Here is a 16,910-nt window from a genome sequence, read left to right as displayed (position 1 = left end):
TAATGCCCAAAGTCATTCAAGCTAGCCTTGAACAGCACGTGAACTGAGAACTTCTAGTAGTTCAAGCTGAATTTAGAAAAGGCAGAGGAACCAGAGATCAAATTGCCAACATCTGCTGGATCATAGAAAAAGCAAGAGAATTCCAGAAAAACATCTACTTCTGCTTCATTGACTACGCTAAAGCCTTTGACTGTGTGGATCACAACAAACTGGAAAATTCTAAGAGATGGGAATACCAGACCACCTGACCTGCCTCCTGAGAAACCTCTATGCAGGTCAGGAAGCAACAGTTAGAACTGGACATGGAACAACAGACTGGTTCCAAAGAGGAAAAGGAGTACGTCAAGGCTGTATATTGTCACCTGCTTATCTAACTTCTAAGCAGAGTACATCATGAGAAACGCTGGACTGGATGAAGCACAAGCTGGGATCAAGACTGCCGGGAGAAATAGCAGCGATCTCAGACATGCACATGACACCACTCTAATGAAACAAAGTGAAGAGGAGCTAAAGAGCCTCTTGATGAAAGTGAAAGACGAGAGTGGAAAAGCTGGCTTAAAGCTCAACATTTGAAAAACTAAAATCATGGGATCCAGTCCCATCACTTCATGGCAAATAGAAGGGGAAACAGTGGAAAGAGTGAGACTTTCTTTTTGTGGGCTCCAAAATCACTGCAAATGGTGACTATAGCCATGAAATTAAAAGACGCTTGCTTCTCAGAAGAAAAACTAGGACCAACCTAGACAGCATATTAAAAAGCACACACATCACTTTGCTGACAAAGGTCCATCTAGTCAAAGCTATAGTTTTTCTAGTAATCATGAACAGATGTGAGAGCTGGACCATAAAGAAGGCTGACGTCAAAGAACTGATGCTTTCAAACTGTGCTGGGGAAGACTCTTGAGAGTCCCTTGAAGAGCAAGGATATCAAACCAGTCCACCCTAAAGGAAATCAGTCCTGAATATTCATTGGAAGGACTGAGGCTGAAGCTGAAGCTCCAATCCTTTGGCACCTCATGCAAAGAGCTGACTCACTGGTAAAGAGCCTGTGCTGGGCAAGACTGAGAGCAGGAGGAGAAGGGCGTGACAGAGGGTGAGCTGGTCAGCAGGCATCACTGCATCAGTGGACACGAGTCTGAGCAGATTCCAGGAGCTAGTGAAGAACAGGGAAGCCTGGCGTGCTGCAGTCCCTGAGGTTGCAGAGTCGGACACGATTTGCCACTGCAGAGCAGCAAAGTCAGTGAGTTGCTAGCTGAGAAATTTAATACACGGAAGTCCAAAGCTTCCCTATGTATAAGCATAACTACCTAGAACACTCAACAGCAGAGAGCCGCTCAAATGGCTAGCTGCTACTTGGAGAAGGAATGCAGGTGGCTTCCACTCACTCTGGCACCGACAGGTCAGAGGCCAGCCAGGCTCACGGGGCGGCTGGCACCTGGCAGGGTCGCCAGGACTCACGCCTGAAGTGATGAGCCTGTGGCAGCCACAGCACGCGTGGCTTCCCCGCGGCAGAAGCCGTGGGGGGGCCTCTGGGCACTGGGGACGCGTGGGGCCCGGGCGGCAGGGGTGGGGACGCGGCTCTGGGGCTGTCTTGAGGGAGAGCAGGGAAGCTGGCGAGTGCAGAGGGGGACTGGCCTCGGGGCCTGAGCAGCGCTTGTGGTGGGGAACAGCGTTCAGTCTGGCTAAAGTATCAATTATCCCCACATTAGCCCCTCAGGAGCTCATCCCCCTGGGCTTCCTGCTTAACTGCACAGGTTCACTGGCACACTAACGACTGGAGAAGAGGCAGCACGTGCTGAAGAGGAGGAGAAGCAGGACCGTAATGTCAGACCCTAGCGTCAGTATCGCTGCCGACACCAGCTCGTCTGCTGTGAGACCTGGTAGAGATGGGAAAGGGGGGCCAGGTCTGCAGTCCAGGGCCCCCTGCATAGAGACGTTGATTCTCTAAGTGGAGCTGGCCAACTTGCAAGCAATTTGTTAAAGAAAAAACAAGCTAGATTCCCAGGTGAAATAAATTCCTGCTGGATCAAAAGATGTAAATGGAAAAAAAGCTACAGAACTATAATGGAAAGATATGAATACTATAATTTCGGAAGACAAAGGGTCTTTTAAGAAGAACTCCAAATGCATAGGCCAGAGAGGAAAAACCTAAAGATAGGTAACAGCAGTACAGATAGAGAGACTGTCATACTGAGAGAAGGGCAAGTATCATACGATATCGCTCATACGTGGAATATAAAAAAGTGGTACAAATAACGTATTTACAAAACAGACACAGTCACAGCAGTAGAAAGCAACCTTACGGCTATCAGGGGATAAGGGGGGGCGGGGGTGAACTGGGCCCTGGACTGACACACACACACGGCTGTCTGTCAAAGAGGTAACTAACACCCAGTGCACAGCACGGGGGCCCTGTGCAGTGATCTGCAGTGGCCTGTATGGGACCAGAAGCTCAGACAGCGGATACATGTCCATGTGTGACTCATTCACTTTGCTCTATGCCTGAAACTGTCACACTGTGAATCAACTAGACTCCATTAAAACTTGTTAACTAAATAAACACAGGTTTAGAGTAAAAGAAAACAAAGGATGAATTATTTTAGGTGAGATCAAGTAATATTAATTTATTTGTTATAGAGAATACATGTCCACAAGTAATCTGTTCAGATGGAGGCACACCGTAACTCAAATAAAGCAAAAGAAAATTAAAATATAACTAATTACATTGAAAACAACCCCATTCCCGCTCAACTGAAAGGAGAGAATCTAACGAGACGTCTTCTTCCCTACACGTTACCTTACACACTGTTAACAGATCTTCATCAATAAACCTGAGTAAAAGGACAAAGGAAAACGCAAGCAGCTGACTGGCTGCTTCTTTCGGAAATTCAGGTAAACTGACTTCCCCGTGGCTTAGCCGATCTCTTAGACGGGGACCCTCCTGATGGTTTAGGAAATCCCAGAGAAATTCCTACCAAAAAAAGGACACAAAAAATGTTTGGTTAGTGTTCTCAGCAGAAAGAAGGAAGTCTGAAGGCCCAGAAAGGGCAAGCCGAAGCAGCAGTGTTCATTACGGAAAAGTGAGCCTGGAAGTGAGAGTCAATCAAGGTCACAGAGCAGATAAGCACCAAGTCATCCAGGACCCCTCGGCTTCTCACCACACCCGCCGCCTCTGCTGCGTTCTCCTGTGGGACCTCCCTTCTGTGTTATTGGCACCCTGCTCCCCGAGGCATGGATGCTCCTGGGAAGCCCTGTCCTCCGGAACTGCACCCCACGACCTCAGGCAGGAACCCCACTGCTCAGGCTGGATCTCCCAGGGAGCCGCGTTTCTGCACCTGTTCCTTGGCGGACTGACAAGAACCTGTGCACCAGGGCTGCAGAGCTGCCTGCACGGCTCCAGCGCTTGGTAGCAGCACCCTTCCCAGTCTCATGCCCTGAAGGGGGAGGACTGTGTTGAGCACACCTGGAATCCACAGCTGTGCTCACGACAACACCGGTTTTCTTTCCCCTCATCCCTCTTTCTCACATGTCCTTTCTCAGATCACCCTTTTATTTTTGAAGCCCTGTGAAGACACGGCTATTTTCTTAATGGCAAATGTTCAAGGACTCTTCCACAGGCAGAGGAAAAAGTCAGAAAACCAAATTTTCTGATTCAGGCAAACTGCCACTGGACAGAGGAGCCACAGAGATTCAAGATGAAAAAGAGCTTTAGACAAACGAGTTCAATCATGCTAACTTCCTGGTAGCAAAAAAGAGCGACTGATGTCACACAGAGGGAACTGGAACCCAGGATGCTGACTCCCAGTTAAAAAACATAAAAATTATATTTACAGTCCAAAGAAGTCACTGCAATATCCTCATAAAATACAAAAATTTGACAAATAGAAAACAGTTCTAAAAAATTATCTTCTCATCCAACACTCTATCTTACTAGCCACATCTGACTTTGTTGTTGTTCATAAAGCAAATACAGTCCCTGCTACCAGCACATACGGGCTTCCCTGGTAGCTCAGATGGTAAAGAATCTGCCTGCAACACAGGAGACCTGGGTTCTATCTCTGAGTCCGGAAGACCCTCTGGAGAAGGGAATGGCTGCCCACTCCAGTATTCTTGCCTGGAGAATCCCATGGACAGAGGAGCCTGGTGGGCTGCATACATACAGTCCATGGGCTCACAAAGAGACGGACATGGCTAAACGACTAACACTTTCACACATTTCACCAATAAATTCACATAACCCACAAATTCAAACACTGTTAGGACCAGGGTGACTTAAGTCCTCAGGTCCTAGGGCAAGGACGTCTGAGTAATCAGCACGAAGCACAGGGCCTGAGCTCACTCAGAGCTCAGCCAACGTCGGCTGCAAAGACAGTGCAGTTCACACAAGCGGATGCTTCGGAAGCACTTCTGGGCAGGAAACAAGACAAAATTAATGTCATTGTTGAGAAGAGCTAATCACATTGGTAAGTAGCAGGGTATTAAACTATAGATGCCTGACACCTTACCATTGCAGGTTCTCCCAGGAAAAGAGGAAGCTGGTTGATTTTCCCATCATTCAAGTGTTTTGCCAATATCTAAAACAGCAAAAAGAAGTAGGTTGATAACTGGTATACAAGTATACACACACAGAACTTTCAGTATCAAAAGATCCTATACATGGGATATGACACGTGTTAAGTCCAAAGCAGATTAAATTAGGACAGTCTTAAGAAAGAGCAACCACCTATTTAAGAAAGGTCTTCTTAACCAGTATAATGAGTTTAAGAAGCTATATATATATATATGCATTCTCAGTCGTGTGAATGTAGTTTCCATGTGTTTCCATGTGTTTAGGTGTGTATATGTGCTTATATATTTTCGTGTATATCTATGTGCATATATGGGCTTCCCTGGCGGCTCAGATGGTAAAGAGTCCACCCGCAATGCAGGAGACCCAGGTTCAATCCCTGGGTCAGGAAGATCCCTGGAGAAGGGAATGGCGACCCACTCTAGTATTCTTGCCTGGAGAATTCCATGGAGCCTGGGGCCTGGTGGGCTACAGTCCATGGAGCCACAAAGAGTCGGACACAACCGAGCAACTAACACATACTCACATGTGCATAAGAATACGTGGGTGTTTATGGCTAGTTTGTGTATATGTGTATATACGTGTTTATGTGTATCTTCAAACACTGTACCTGGTGTGTGTATACATACATACATGTGTGTACATGTACTTTATGGCTTTTCCATAATTAATAATTAGCCTGAAAGCTATACTCAGCACTGTCATCAGCTTTTTCCTTTTTTCTGCTTATGTGAATAAGCTGCTGCTGCTGCTGCTGAGTCGTGTCAGTCGTGTCCGACTCTGTGCGACCCCACAGACGACAGCCCCCCAGGCTCCCCCGTCCCTGGGACTCTCCAGGCAAGAACGCTGGAGCGGGGTGCCATCGCCTTCTCCATGTGAATAAGCATAAGCATATTATTTTTTTGCAAGCATATGGTTTATGGTTTTTAATTTGATTGATTTAATTTTATTTACTTAAAATTAATCAAATTAATTTAATTTGATTTTTAATTTTGTATTTTGATTCTTATTTTAAGCAAATACAATGTTCTGTTTGTCTCAAGATATCTTGGAAGTTTACTTACTTCATCGAAGGTAGTATAAAGAGCTGTTGACTTCAGAAAAGGAAAGAAAATAAACAATTAAAGCAAGATACAAGTCGTGTGACATTATTCAAAGCAGGAAAAAACTCTAGCACGGCACCACAAGTATGAAGCCTTCATTTGTAAATAAAATTTTATCTAGCAACACTTTGGGAAGGGTATTGCTGACAACATAAACACGATACGCAAGGCCGGAAGATACAGCGACCCTGGTGAACAAGCCCCCTGAGGCTACTGCCCTCACACACACAGCAATTCAGGTGTGTCTGACACTCAGGATCCCGCAGCTTCACAAATCAGTACTCACACCCACAGAGCACCTCTACTGATGGCTTACTAACAGATTTTCACTTTAATATTACCAAACATTCTTCAACATGTATTACTGTGCAGACGGCTCTAAAGCCCCTGTACTCCCAAACCTGTTCTGCTGACGCTAAAATCTCTCCGGAGCTCTACTGTAAGTATTCAGCTGCCTACTAAATATCCCCACCTCTTCCTCAAAGAGACTGAACTTCTCACTCATCTCCATAAATGATGGAAATTAACTTCCATCTTGTTTCACAGAATTGGTATAAATATCATCTCTTGCACCCCTAATACACATAAGCTTCTAAAAAGTCACAAAGTCTCACCATCTTCACAACCTCCAGTGACTCTGAAGAGATCTTATGCCATAAAATAATCACAGAATTTGCAGAAGCAATTTATAGTTTTACAAGTATTTTCCTTTGTATACCAGCTTATAAGTAAACTGTACGAACATTATTTTTCATTCAAAGTTAGAAGCACATTGTCTTTCCTTCCTGACCACTTGCCCAGGCCCCATGTCTCTGGGAGAGAAGCTCCATCCAACTTCTTTCATCATTGACAACTTTATTGTTACTTCTGTCTCAGGTATTTGGAAAAGTTACATGGATCCATTACACATTCTAATGTACTGTCTACAGGTTATAAGATGAAGTCAATCACGTATTTGCTGATACCTTTTAAGCTGACTTGTCTTTATACTTAGAAATGTCTCCTAAAAGTAGCTTTCCCTGGTGGCTCAGACGGTTAAGAAACTGCCTGCAATGCAGGAGACCCGTGTTCAATCCCTGGGATGGGAAGATCCCCTGGAGGAGGAAATGGCAACCCACTCCAGTGTTCTTGCCTGGAGAATCCCATGGACAAGCCTGCAGGCTACAGCCCATGGGGTCGTGAACAGTCAGATACGACTGAGTGACTGTCACTCACTCATCAGTAAACTGATGTTAGGTTTATCCTGGATAAAAGTCTGGGCTAAAATTTAAGGTATTATTTGATAAACTGTATCCTCTGCAGAAACAGCCACAGTACATACTTGTGCAGTGAAATCACAACTAAATGACCAAATTCATGAACCAGAGTCGTGCGCTGAATGGTCAGGACACCACGACGTCAATTCTAAGACACGCGAATGAGAGCGGACGCTGGGGCTCCGGCTCTCTGCACTCGAGGCCAGGCTTTGCTCCCCAACACTGGGCTGGGCGGAGCCAGTGAGAGGCACTGGGTGTGGGCAGCGGCCCCGAGGGCGGTGCCAGAGGCTCCCCAGCAGTGCAGAGCAGAGCCGCCTCCACATGAGGCAGAGGGCAGGGGAGCAGTGTTAGGGCTGAGCAGGCCAGGCGCTGGGAGGTCACCCCTGTGGCCGCAAGGGGACAGCGGGCAAGGAGGAGGAACGGTGTGCATGCCCAGGAACGGGCAAGGGGTCTAAAGCATGCTGGAGAAATCAGGTAGAGAGCAAAGTGCAGAAAGGCGGGGGCCAGACTCTGAGATCCTTTACGCCAGGGAGAAACGCCAGCGGTGCAACCAGGCCTGGAAGTCGTGAAAGGCGTTTAAGCAGATGGGTTCACAGAAGACACAGGAATTACCATAAACTTAGCAAATAATCAGTGGCAGTGTGAGAACGGATTAGAGGAGGAGGGAAAGCATGAAGACCTGGGGGACAGGCTCAGGTGAGCGAGATGTGAGCCAGCGAGGCCGAGCACCAACGGACCACGGGGTAAACTGGGGAACAGGTTCAGGTGAGCGAGATGTGAGCCAGCGAGGCCGAGCACCAATGGACCATGGGGTAAACTGGGGAACAGGTTCAGGTGAGCGAGATGTGAGCCAGCGAGGCCAAGCACCGATGGACCACGGGGTAAATCGGGGGACAGGCTCAGGTGAGCGACATGTGAGCCAGCGAGGCCGAGCACCGACGGACCACGGGGTAAACTGGGGGACAGGCTCAGGTGAGTGACATGTAAGCCAGCGAGGCCGAGCACCGATGGACCATGGGGTAAATCGGGGGCAGGACCGACCAGCAGGGTGACGCACAGGAGGACGGAGGGCAGGCAGAGCACAGATGGCGCTGAAGCTGATGGGAGGCCACGAAGAGGACATAGCCGTGTCCGACTCCGCGACCCCGTGTACCGCAGCCTGGCAGGCCTCCCTGTCCTTCACCACCTCCCGGAGCTTGCTCAAACTCATGTCCATCGAGTCAGTGATGCCATCCAGCCATCTCATCCTGTCATCCCCTTCTCCTCCTGCCTTCAATCTTTCCCAGCATCAGGGTCTTTCCCAATGAGTCAGCTCTTCACATCAGGTGGCCAAAGTACTGGAGTTTCAGCTTCAACATCAGTCCTTCCAATGAACAGTCAGGACTGATCTCCTTTAGGATGGACTGGTTGGATCTCCTTGCAGTCCAAGGGACTCTCAAGAGTCTTCTTCAACACCACAGTTCCAAAGCATCAATTCTTCGGGGCTCAGCCTTCTTTATGGACCAACTCTGACATCCATAGATGACTACTGGAAAAACCATAATTTTGACTAGATGGACCTTTGTCAGCAAAGTAATGTCTCTGCTTTTTAATATGCTGTCTAGGTTGGTCATAGCTTTTGTTCCAAGGAGCAAGTGTCTTTTAATTTCATGGCTGCAGTCACCATCTGCAGTGATTTTGGAGCCCAAGAAAATAAAGTCTGTCACTGTTTCCATTGTTTCCCCATCTATTTGCCATGAAGTGACAGGACCAGATGCCAAGATCTTAGTTTTTTGCACGTCAGCAGATGGCGGAGTAGGAAGATGTGCACTCATCTTCTCCTGCGAGAACTCCAAAATCGGAGCGCACTGCTGAACCACCATCAACAGGAGAATGCTGGATCCCACTGAGAAAAGATACCCACGTCCAAGGACAAAGGAGAAGCCCCAACAAGGCGGTAGGAGGGGCAAAATCATGTCTAGAATAAGGATAGTAAGGAATATCAGAGAACAAATTTGTGGAAGAAAAAAAATACCTTTTTTGAAGTAAAGTAAATCTGGGTGCTGGGGAAAGCTCCTATAAACATATTCACCAACAGGTGTAAACGTAACACAGGAGATCAAAGAACTGTGAGTTAGAAAGAATGCCTTGGAGACGGCTGGAACGTACCGCTCTCAGCCACCCTCTCAGCACCGCTTCAGCGGCACCAACAAGCTGTGCCATGTGGGGCCTCCCTTTCCACTAGTTCCGGAGTATTTTCTGATTGGCGTTGCTCCCACACAGGGAACAGCTTCAGACACTGGATTATGTGAGCTCTCCCAGGGCACGCCTAGAAGGGTGAGAACAGGATTTTTTGAGGGATGCCTATTTACAGGGCAAAAAGAAGATGAACCAGGGAAAGAAACCAGAACACCAGGTACAGCGGATGCCTGCGCTCGTCCCATAATATATATTCCCCTTTCCCCTAGCTAGTGGATTCTCCCACAGCCCACTGGGACACGGCCCCTCAGAGGCCTGTCTAAGCACCACCGGCAGCTCTGGCCAAAGGGAAGCAGTGTCTTTAGAGAAGGCAAGCTGCAGACCACCCACACCCACCCTGTGGGGTGACAGAGAACACCAGTAACCATGGCTAAGGAGGGAGCATGAGCATCAGCCGCTTTTATGACATCATTAAGTTTAAAATGACTTAGAATTGTTCTCCCCATTTTTATCCTGCCCAGTCGTGTCTGACTCTTTGCAACCTCAGGGATTATGGAATTCATAGTCCATGGAATTCTCCAGGCCAGAATACTGGAGTGGGTAGCCTTTCCCTTCTCCAGGGATCTTCCCAACCCAGGCCTCCCACACTGCAGTCAGATTCTTTACGAGCTGACCCACAAGGGAAGAATCACAGATAAATATAAGTCATACAAAATCAAAATAGGAAACCACAAAAAATAACAGTCAAGCCTTCCAAAGGAAGTTCTTGCGAGAAAATTCATTTAACGATAAACAAAAACAAGATAGTAAAACCTTTAATTAGGGACAGAAAGCTGTCAATATAGCAGCAACGACCAGCACTGACCGCCAGAGCAGGCGCACCTCAGCAGTGAGAAGCCTCTTTGGACACTTGTTAACTTCAGCAAACGCCTTCCTGAGCCCAGTCTCCAGCTGCACCAACAATAGTATGGCACAGTCAGCAAACCTGTGAGATGGAGGAAAATCAGTAAAACTCCGTGTTTTAAAGGTAAACTCTGGCACTAACGCCATACTAAGGGTGCTGCTTTCCAGAGGGCACCAGCGTGCGTCCAAAGCGGCCAGGGGTGCTATTACTAACAGGTGAAACAGAAGCGGAATCGAGGTCTCATGAGATGAGTGACAGTGAAACTGTTTTCCGGTGTTTTAATGCATGACAAGACATTCTCGGTAGCTGCAGCAGAATAAAATGTCACCAAATACCTGCTAAGCTTACTTCATCTAAAAAGTACTCAGACACCAGGGAGCCGGTGGGCTCTCATGGTTTCCAATCAAGTGTCTGCATCAGGACACAGTAACGGGGAGGGAAGTGGAGCCCGCTGACCTCCCCGGGCAACACTCGGGGCCTGCTCCCCGGGGAACAGAGGCAGCTGACAACCTCCGTCTCTCCTGATTCTCTAACACTGCACACCGTGTTTCAATCACAGTAAGAGCTTGAAAAATATTCATGAGTCGATTCAAAAAAGTAACTATTGGGGCGCTCCTTGGTGGCCGAGGACCCTGGGTTTCCACAGCCGTGGCCCGGGCTCAATCCCTGATCAGGGAACTGGGGTCCTGCGAGGTGTGCAGAGCAGCCAAAACGATTTCTTAATTTCTAAAATAAAAATTAAATTAAAATAATTATCATTATTAACTATATAAAACTGTACCATAAAACAAACAAAAAAATGTTTAAAACACAATTACAAGATGTCTCTCAATTAATTACAGGAAGATAATTCATGCTCGGGCCGACTCCTGCTTGCTTCCACTCCAACAGCAACACAGCACTGGGGACAGAGGCTTCTAGGAGGCCTGGCCTCCAGACCACCGGTGCCCACTCTGTAAAGCCACAGTGTAGGTACCTGTGAGACTTTAACTTGGTTAATGCAACTTCCCAATATGGCAACATGATTTTCAGTATAAAAGTGGACTTCTTCATCACTTCTTCTAATATGGAAAGCACCTCAGATGTGACATCTGTAAAATAGCAAATGTTTTTAAGCATAATCACACTGATCAACTGAAAAAAGGTGTGAGCACGCTTAGGGAGTGATGCCACTGGGCCAACCCCTTTAGAAGATGAACTGAGGGCAACGCATGCCGTCCAAGAGTGAGGCCACCTGAGTGAGGCCAGGGCTGTAGGTGGCCACGGGCACCCGCTGGGAGCCCAGGGCGACCCCAGGGCCCCACACAGAGGCTGCAACTGTGTGTACAGAAGAGTTCAGGGGCACCTGGTTGACTACACTGACCAAGAAAATGTATCTTCCAAAGATACAGGAACAAGAGTGAACCCAAAGGTAAACTCTGGCCTTAAGGTAGCCATGCCGGGTCCACGTAGGCTCATCCATCCGTGGCAACCGATGTCCCAGCTGGTGAGAGATGCTGACAAGGGAGACGGGTGGGCAAACCTCTGCACCTCCTTCCTGATTCTGTTGTAAACTTAAAACTGCTCTACACATGTAAAGCCTTAAAAAATACATGCTGTTGGCAGTCACAGGCTACCAGAAGACTCCATGACACCAAGAGGCTAAGACCACTGGGGCCAAGACGCTGTGTGCTCTTCCCAGGGTTTACATCAGCAAATACAGACACGGCATGTCTACCGCCAAACAGGAAAAGGAACGGGCCTGGAGCAGACGTGGCGTTTATCTGTTCTCTTGAAGTCCTGTATCCTCAACCTCATTAATCTGGTAAGACTTCGACATGAAAAAACAAACCAAAAGATGATATTTGTTGCTGTTTAGTTGCTAGGTTGGGCCCAGCTCTTGGTGGCCCCGTGGACTGTAGCCCCGGGCTCCTCCGTCCACGGGACTCTCCAGGCAAGAATACTGGCCTGGGCTGCCATTTCCTTCTCCAGGGCATCTTCCCGACCCAGGGATGGAACCCTCATCTCCTGGGTTGGCAGAGGCGTCCTCTTCCACTGAGCCTCCAGGGAAGCCAAGGACGACGCAGGAGAACTTACGAGCGGCACGTCTGGCCGCACCATCAGGAGAGCAGAGCAAGAGGGCCGAGAGGAGCAGGGGCGCACGCCTCAGACCGGCCCAAGCCACACATCTGCACGCGAGGCTGCTTCATCCTTAACACCGGCTCACGTCAATTAGCGTTAGTAACACTGATCAACATTGTTAATGTTATTCAATAATATCAACACTGATTCACGTAGCCGTGACTGTCAGACTCCTGGTGCCAAACCTGGGGGCACCGTGCGAAGAGGGGAGGATTTATGTGGCAAAGTTTAAGAGGGTCTTCATGAAACTTTCAAAGGCATGTTGCCCCTGGAGAGTAACTGTTCCTCCCACAGAGCTCGCATCTCGGTGCTGCTTAATAATGCTATAAATATCTTTACAAAGACGGAGTCAAAGAAAAACATGAAATCGGTACTTGCCAGGAAAAACGATCAAATCCTCTATGCTCGTAAGAGTCACGAAAGGTCGATGTGCCAACGTGAAGTTCGTCTGTTGGAGGAAGCCCTCCAGTAGTTGACCCAAGCCTGCTGTCAGCAACACCATCATCGAGCAGTATCTAGTGGGAAACAGCACAGAACTCTGTTAGAAACACGAACCCAGCACACATATACAAAGCTCTACTTAAAAAAAAAAGTTTAAAATTAAAAAAGCAAAACAGTATCAAATTGCAGAAAATCCCACTGGCTGTGGGGATGTAGCTGTGCAGTGGTCCAGAGGACCAGTGACCTCTCAGGAACCGGTGAGCTGAAACCTAGGACCCCACCCATTGGAAGCTGTGCATGTCACCATTCCGCCGCTGAGCATAAGTCAGTGAAATCGTAACCAGATCACCACAGCAGCCATTCGGCTACTGACGTCCAGCTTTGTCTTCAACATCCTGAACCCAAACTCCCTTATTTATCTCAAAATACATCTTTCGTTGATGGGAAATTCAAAATAAAACAAACTTCTCAGCATATGAAGAAAGTGCGCGCACGCCTCCCCGAGCACCTACTTGGGCGGAACCTCCCGAGGGGCCGCGAAGCCGTGCCACAGGACATTGCGGAGGTTGAGCCCACGCGGAGAGCCCACGAAGAGCTTGAGCACGTCCATCTGGGGAGCAAGGGCGCGGGGTTACCGAGGAGCCAACCCAGCCGGGACCACGTGAGCTTTCCTCCCCGGAACCGAGGGGGCCACGAGCGCAGAGCACGGGGACCGCAGGAACGCACCCGTGCGTGCTGAGCACTCGTGTCAGACGCCTTCTGCACGTTGTCCTTACTCCTCACCCTGGAGACGGCCTCTGAGGGAGACGCTGTACTCGCACCACGCGTGTGAGAAGCGTGCAGGCAGGGAGGGGTGAGACCAAGGGTGCAGAGGCCCCAAGGCCACAAGTGGAGGGACCCCCAGGACACACTGCTTCCTTGCCACACGCTGAGAGGCCCCGTCTGTCAATAAAGCAACTCCACGGCAAACGACAGGCTAGACTGCACGGCAGGCAGCCGAGCAACGACGCTCGGCCTCCTGTCTGACTCGAAGCTCTCCGTTCACCTGCTCCATCCTCCTACCCATCAGCACAAAGAGAAGACCCTCCGGTACAAGGATCCTGCTCGTCCAGCTGCAACACTGACACCTTCCCTGGGCATTCTCTGGGTGTGCAGCACCACGCGTTACAGGAGGTTCAGAACACACGAAAGCTGCTCAGAGACCAAGAGGACTCAAGCCCGTGTCGTAGGAAAGAGGAGCTGAGCCTCCCAGAGACTCAGGAAAGGGCTGAAGCTGCTTCCTTCACCTGCAGACTCGCGGGGAAGGGGAGACGGGTACTCTGGATGCCCTCAGGGGCAGGAACTCACACAAGGGGTTTCAACTCAGCACCAGAACGGCTGACAGCCAGTCCTTCCGGGCTACTCCAAGTAGCCCTGGCTCTCACTCTAACTTAAAACACTTTAACATGAACTTAATTAAATATCAAGAACTATAACAACATTAATAATTAAATATTACTCACTTCAAATTTATTATTATTTTAAATTAATTGTTCATACTCTCTGGGAAATTACAAGTATATATGCCAAGGATCTAGGAAAATTACCTGGGAGCTGAAAGGGCTGTGGATGGACGGCAGGCTCACTGCACAACACAGGGAGAAACAGAAGACAGAGCAAGACAAGGGGCGAAAGAGTCCAGGGTGACAGCAAGCAGCCCAGGCTGCACTCCATACGCTCCACCAAACGGAATGGCCCCAAGCTGACACGCGGCAACGGACCACCAGGAAGCCTGGGAAAGCTTCACTGACAACAGTTTCTCAGTGAGTCCCATCTGTAAACGTCCTCCTGGCGGGCACCACCCTGGCTTGCTTCTCCACCTTGACCTGACTTATTCAGTTGCCTGAAGGTTACTCACTGGTCTTAAAAAATCATGATCATGTGGCCTCAAGAAGACTTTGAAAAAGTACCCATTTTTAAACTGGCATCTAATTTTTTTTTTCTGCTTAACTTCCAGTAGCTGCAAAAGGTATACTTTCTCACGTTAAAAATATTGATTTTTTAAATAATAAAATTGTAATAAAAGATGCTTATTCCTTGGAAGGAAAGTTATGACCAACCTAGATAGCATATTCAAAAGCAGAGACATTACTTTGCCAACAAAGGTCCGTCTAGTCAAGGTTATGGTTTTTTCCAGTGGTCATGTACAGATGTGAGAATTGGACTATGAAGAGAGCTGAGTGCCAAAGAATTGATGCCTTTGAACTGTGGTGCTGAAGAAGACTCTTGAGAGTCCCTTGGACTACAAGGAGATCCAACCAGTCCATCCTAAAGGAGATCAGTCCTGGGTGTTCATTGGAAGGACTGATGCTGAAGCTGAAACTCCAATACTTTGGCCACTTCATGCAAAGAGTTGACTCACTGGAAAAGATCCTGATGCTGGGAGGGATTGGGGGCAGGAGGAGAAGGGGACAACAGAGGATGAGATGGTTGGATGGCATCACCGACTCGATGAACATGAGGAGTTGGTGATGGACAGGGAGGCCTGGCGTGCTTCAGTTCATGGGCTCGCAGAGAGTCGGACATGACTGAGTGACGGAACTAAACTGAACTGAACATCAATTTTTAAAGGGTTAAAATTTTACTCCTGAATACATTAGTATATCTTCTAGAATTACTATTATAATACACAATCAATGAGATCAATAGACTTCGAATTTCTCATTTGCCTGGCCCCAGAGGTTACTATATTAGAGGCTATTCCTCCAGTGTCATCACACCAGAGGCTCCACACCTGAGGCTATCACACCTGCTCATCACACCAGAGGCTCCACACCTGAGGCTATCACACCTGCTCATCACACCAGAAGCTCTTACACCAGAGGCTCCTACACCTGAGGTCATCACATCAGAGGCTATCATCAAAACACATTAGCACCAGGACAAGAGAGAGGTGTGTCTTTTGGCTGGAAGCATGGCAATTTTGGCAGAAAGGGTCTGTGGGAAAGGAAAGTAAGCTTGAATCCCTGAAATAATTAATTTTTTTCTAACATAGCATCAATTTTTGAGAAACAAAAATAGAGTTAACATTGATTGTTTTGGGCCCTTTTTCCTCCATCAGTTTTAACTGGACAAGCTTACCACAGGCTGCCCGAAGACTTGAGCAAGTTCCTCAGATGCGAGTAGATCTCTTAAAAGAAAGGGGCAGTCCTTCCCAATCAGTAAATATACCTGAAATTCAAACAAACTTGTGTAACAACTTTATTACAATGAGCCAAATCACATTAACCAAAATATCACCCACAAAGCGTCTGTACCCAGGAGGGGAGGAAAGAACTGGAGACACTGATGTTTCTGATCTCACAACCATTCAAAAAGAAAAATATTTCAAAAATCTGTGCCAAGTGATTATACAGGAAAATAATAATTAAAATCTATAAATCTCAGTGAAACTGCAAAACAGTTTACTGTTCATTCAGACACTTTACATGGCCAACAGTGAAAGAGTCCTCACACTTACGTCACCCAGGGCTCGCTCCAGACAGGATGTGAGCTTCATGAGGCTGAGAGAAATACTGGGAGATTCAAGACTTCTCAAGGCATCAAGTATTTCAGGAAATAACTGTTTAGAATAAGACACATGTCAGAATTCGTGTTCAATAAGCATTATTCCTCAAAGTCACAATTCTATTAATGAAATTCAAACCTCTAAAGATTTAATTAGCATATTTTAATGACTGTTTTGGTGTAGGTAAATATTTTTTATATAAATATAACAAAATACAAAGAATCAAGAAAAACATTTGAATACCTAAAGGAGGTTTCGGGAAGCAATAGATCTGGCATAACCCTAAACTGGAAAGTCAAATACTTCGACCGAAATCTTATATCTCATTTTGATTCCGTCTTGAAAACATAACTAAGGCAGCTACTACAGGGGGAGAAGGGAAGGCCCTGCCACTCTGTGTGAGGAAAGCCAAGTGTTTCAGAGTTAGCTTTTTATAGTTACTGCTCTGCTGCAGTCATTTAATGGACCAAGGGAAACGGCTGGTTTGAACCTTGAACTACCCTCCCTCCCTTCTGCCGCCCTCAACAAGCCAAGCGTCCCCGCCTCGAGTCCCCTCGTCCCAATGCCTCAAGAACATCTTTCGATCAGTCTGGAAGGTCTTTCTTTTTCTTTTGGAGCTGTCCAGTTTTTCTGTCCGGGACCAGCGGCACCCATGCACCAAACCACCTCCCAGAATCCCGACCCTGCCACTGCATCCAGAAACTTCCTCTGGGCAAAGGATGTCTCTCAGCTCAGGCTTTGGAAACAGCTCCAACTTTCCCTCGCAATACTCAAGCCTTCTCATAGCCCAGGG

At 47.7% G+C, this 16,910-nt stretch overlaps 1 protein-coding gene across 3 annotated transcripts in view; it reads right to left on the bottom strand.

Moving 5' to 3' along the window:
• The window catches only part of ERMARD (ER membrane associated RNA degradation), a 34,971-nt gene that overhangs the window by 13,294 nt on the left and 4,767 nt on the right, over positions 1 to 16,910 (bottom strand). For 2 of the 3 annotated variants that reach the window (XM_040239157.1, XM_040239159.1), the window contains 9 exons: positions 16,070 to 16,171; positions 15,691 to 15,780; positions 13,083 to 13,180; positions 12,508 to 12,644; positions 10,985 to 11,099; positions 9,987 to 10,089; positions 5,632 to 5,661; positions 4,506 to 4,574; positions 2,798 to 2,971 (listed from right to left, as the gene is read on the bottom strand). In XM_040239157.1, the coding sequence (XP_040095091.1) occupies positions 2,798 to 2,971; positions 4,506 to 4,574; positions 5,632 to 5,661; positions 9,987 to 10,089; positions 10,985 to 11,099; positions 12,508 to 12,644; positions 13,083 to 13,180; positions 15,691 to 15,780; positions 16,070 to 16,171 (918 nt within the window). The remainder of the gene's footprint in view (positions 1 to 2,797; positions 2,972 to 4,505; positions 4,575 to 5,631; positions 5,662 to 9,986; positions 10,090 to 10,984; positions 11,100 to 12,507; positions 12,645 to 13,082; positions 13,181 to 15,690; positions 15,781 to 16,069; positions 16,172 to 16,910) is intronic. The other variant, XM_040239158.1, reaches the window with a different exon arrangement.

Source organism: Oryx dammah, unplaced genomic scaffold (assembly GCF_014754425.2).
Source record: "Oryx dammah isolate SB20612 unplaced genomic scaffold, SCBI_Odam_1.1 HiC_scaffold_4, whole genome shotgun sequence".
Classification (NCBI taxonomy): Eukaryota; Metazoa; Chordata; class Mammalia; order Artiodactyla; family Bovidae; genus Oryx; species Oryx dammah.
Note: the sequence above shows the minus strand (reverse complement) of the source record. Positions and strands in the feature narration are given on the sequence as shown.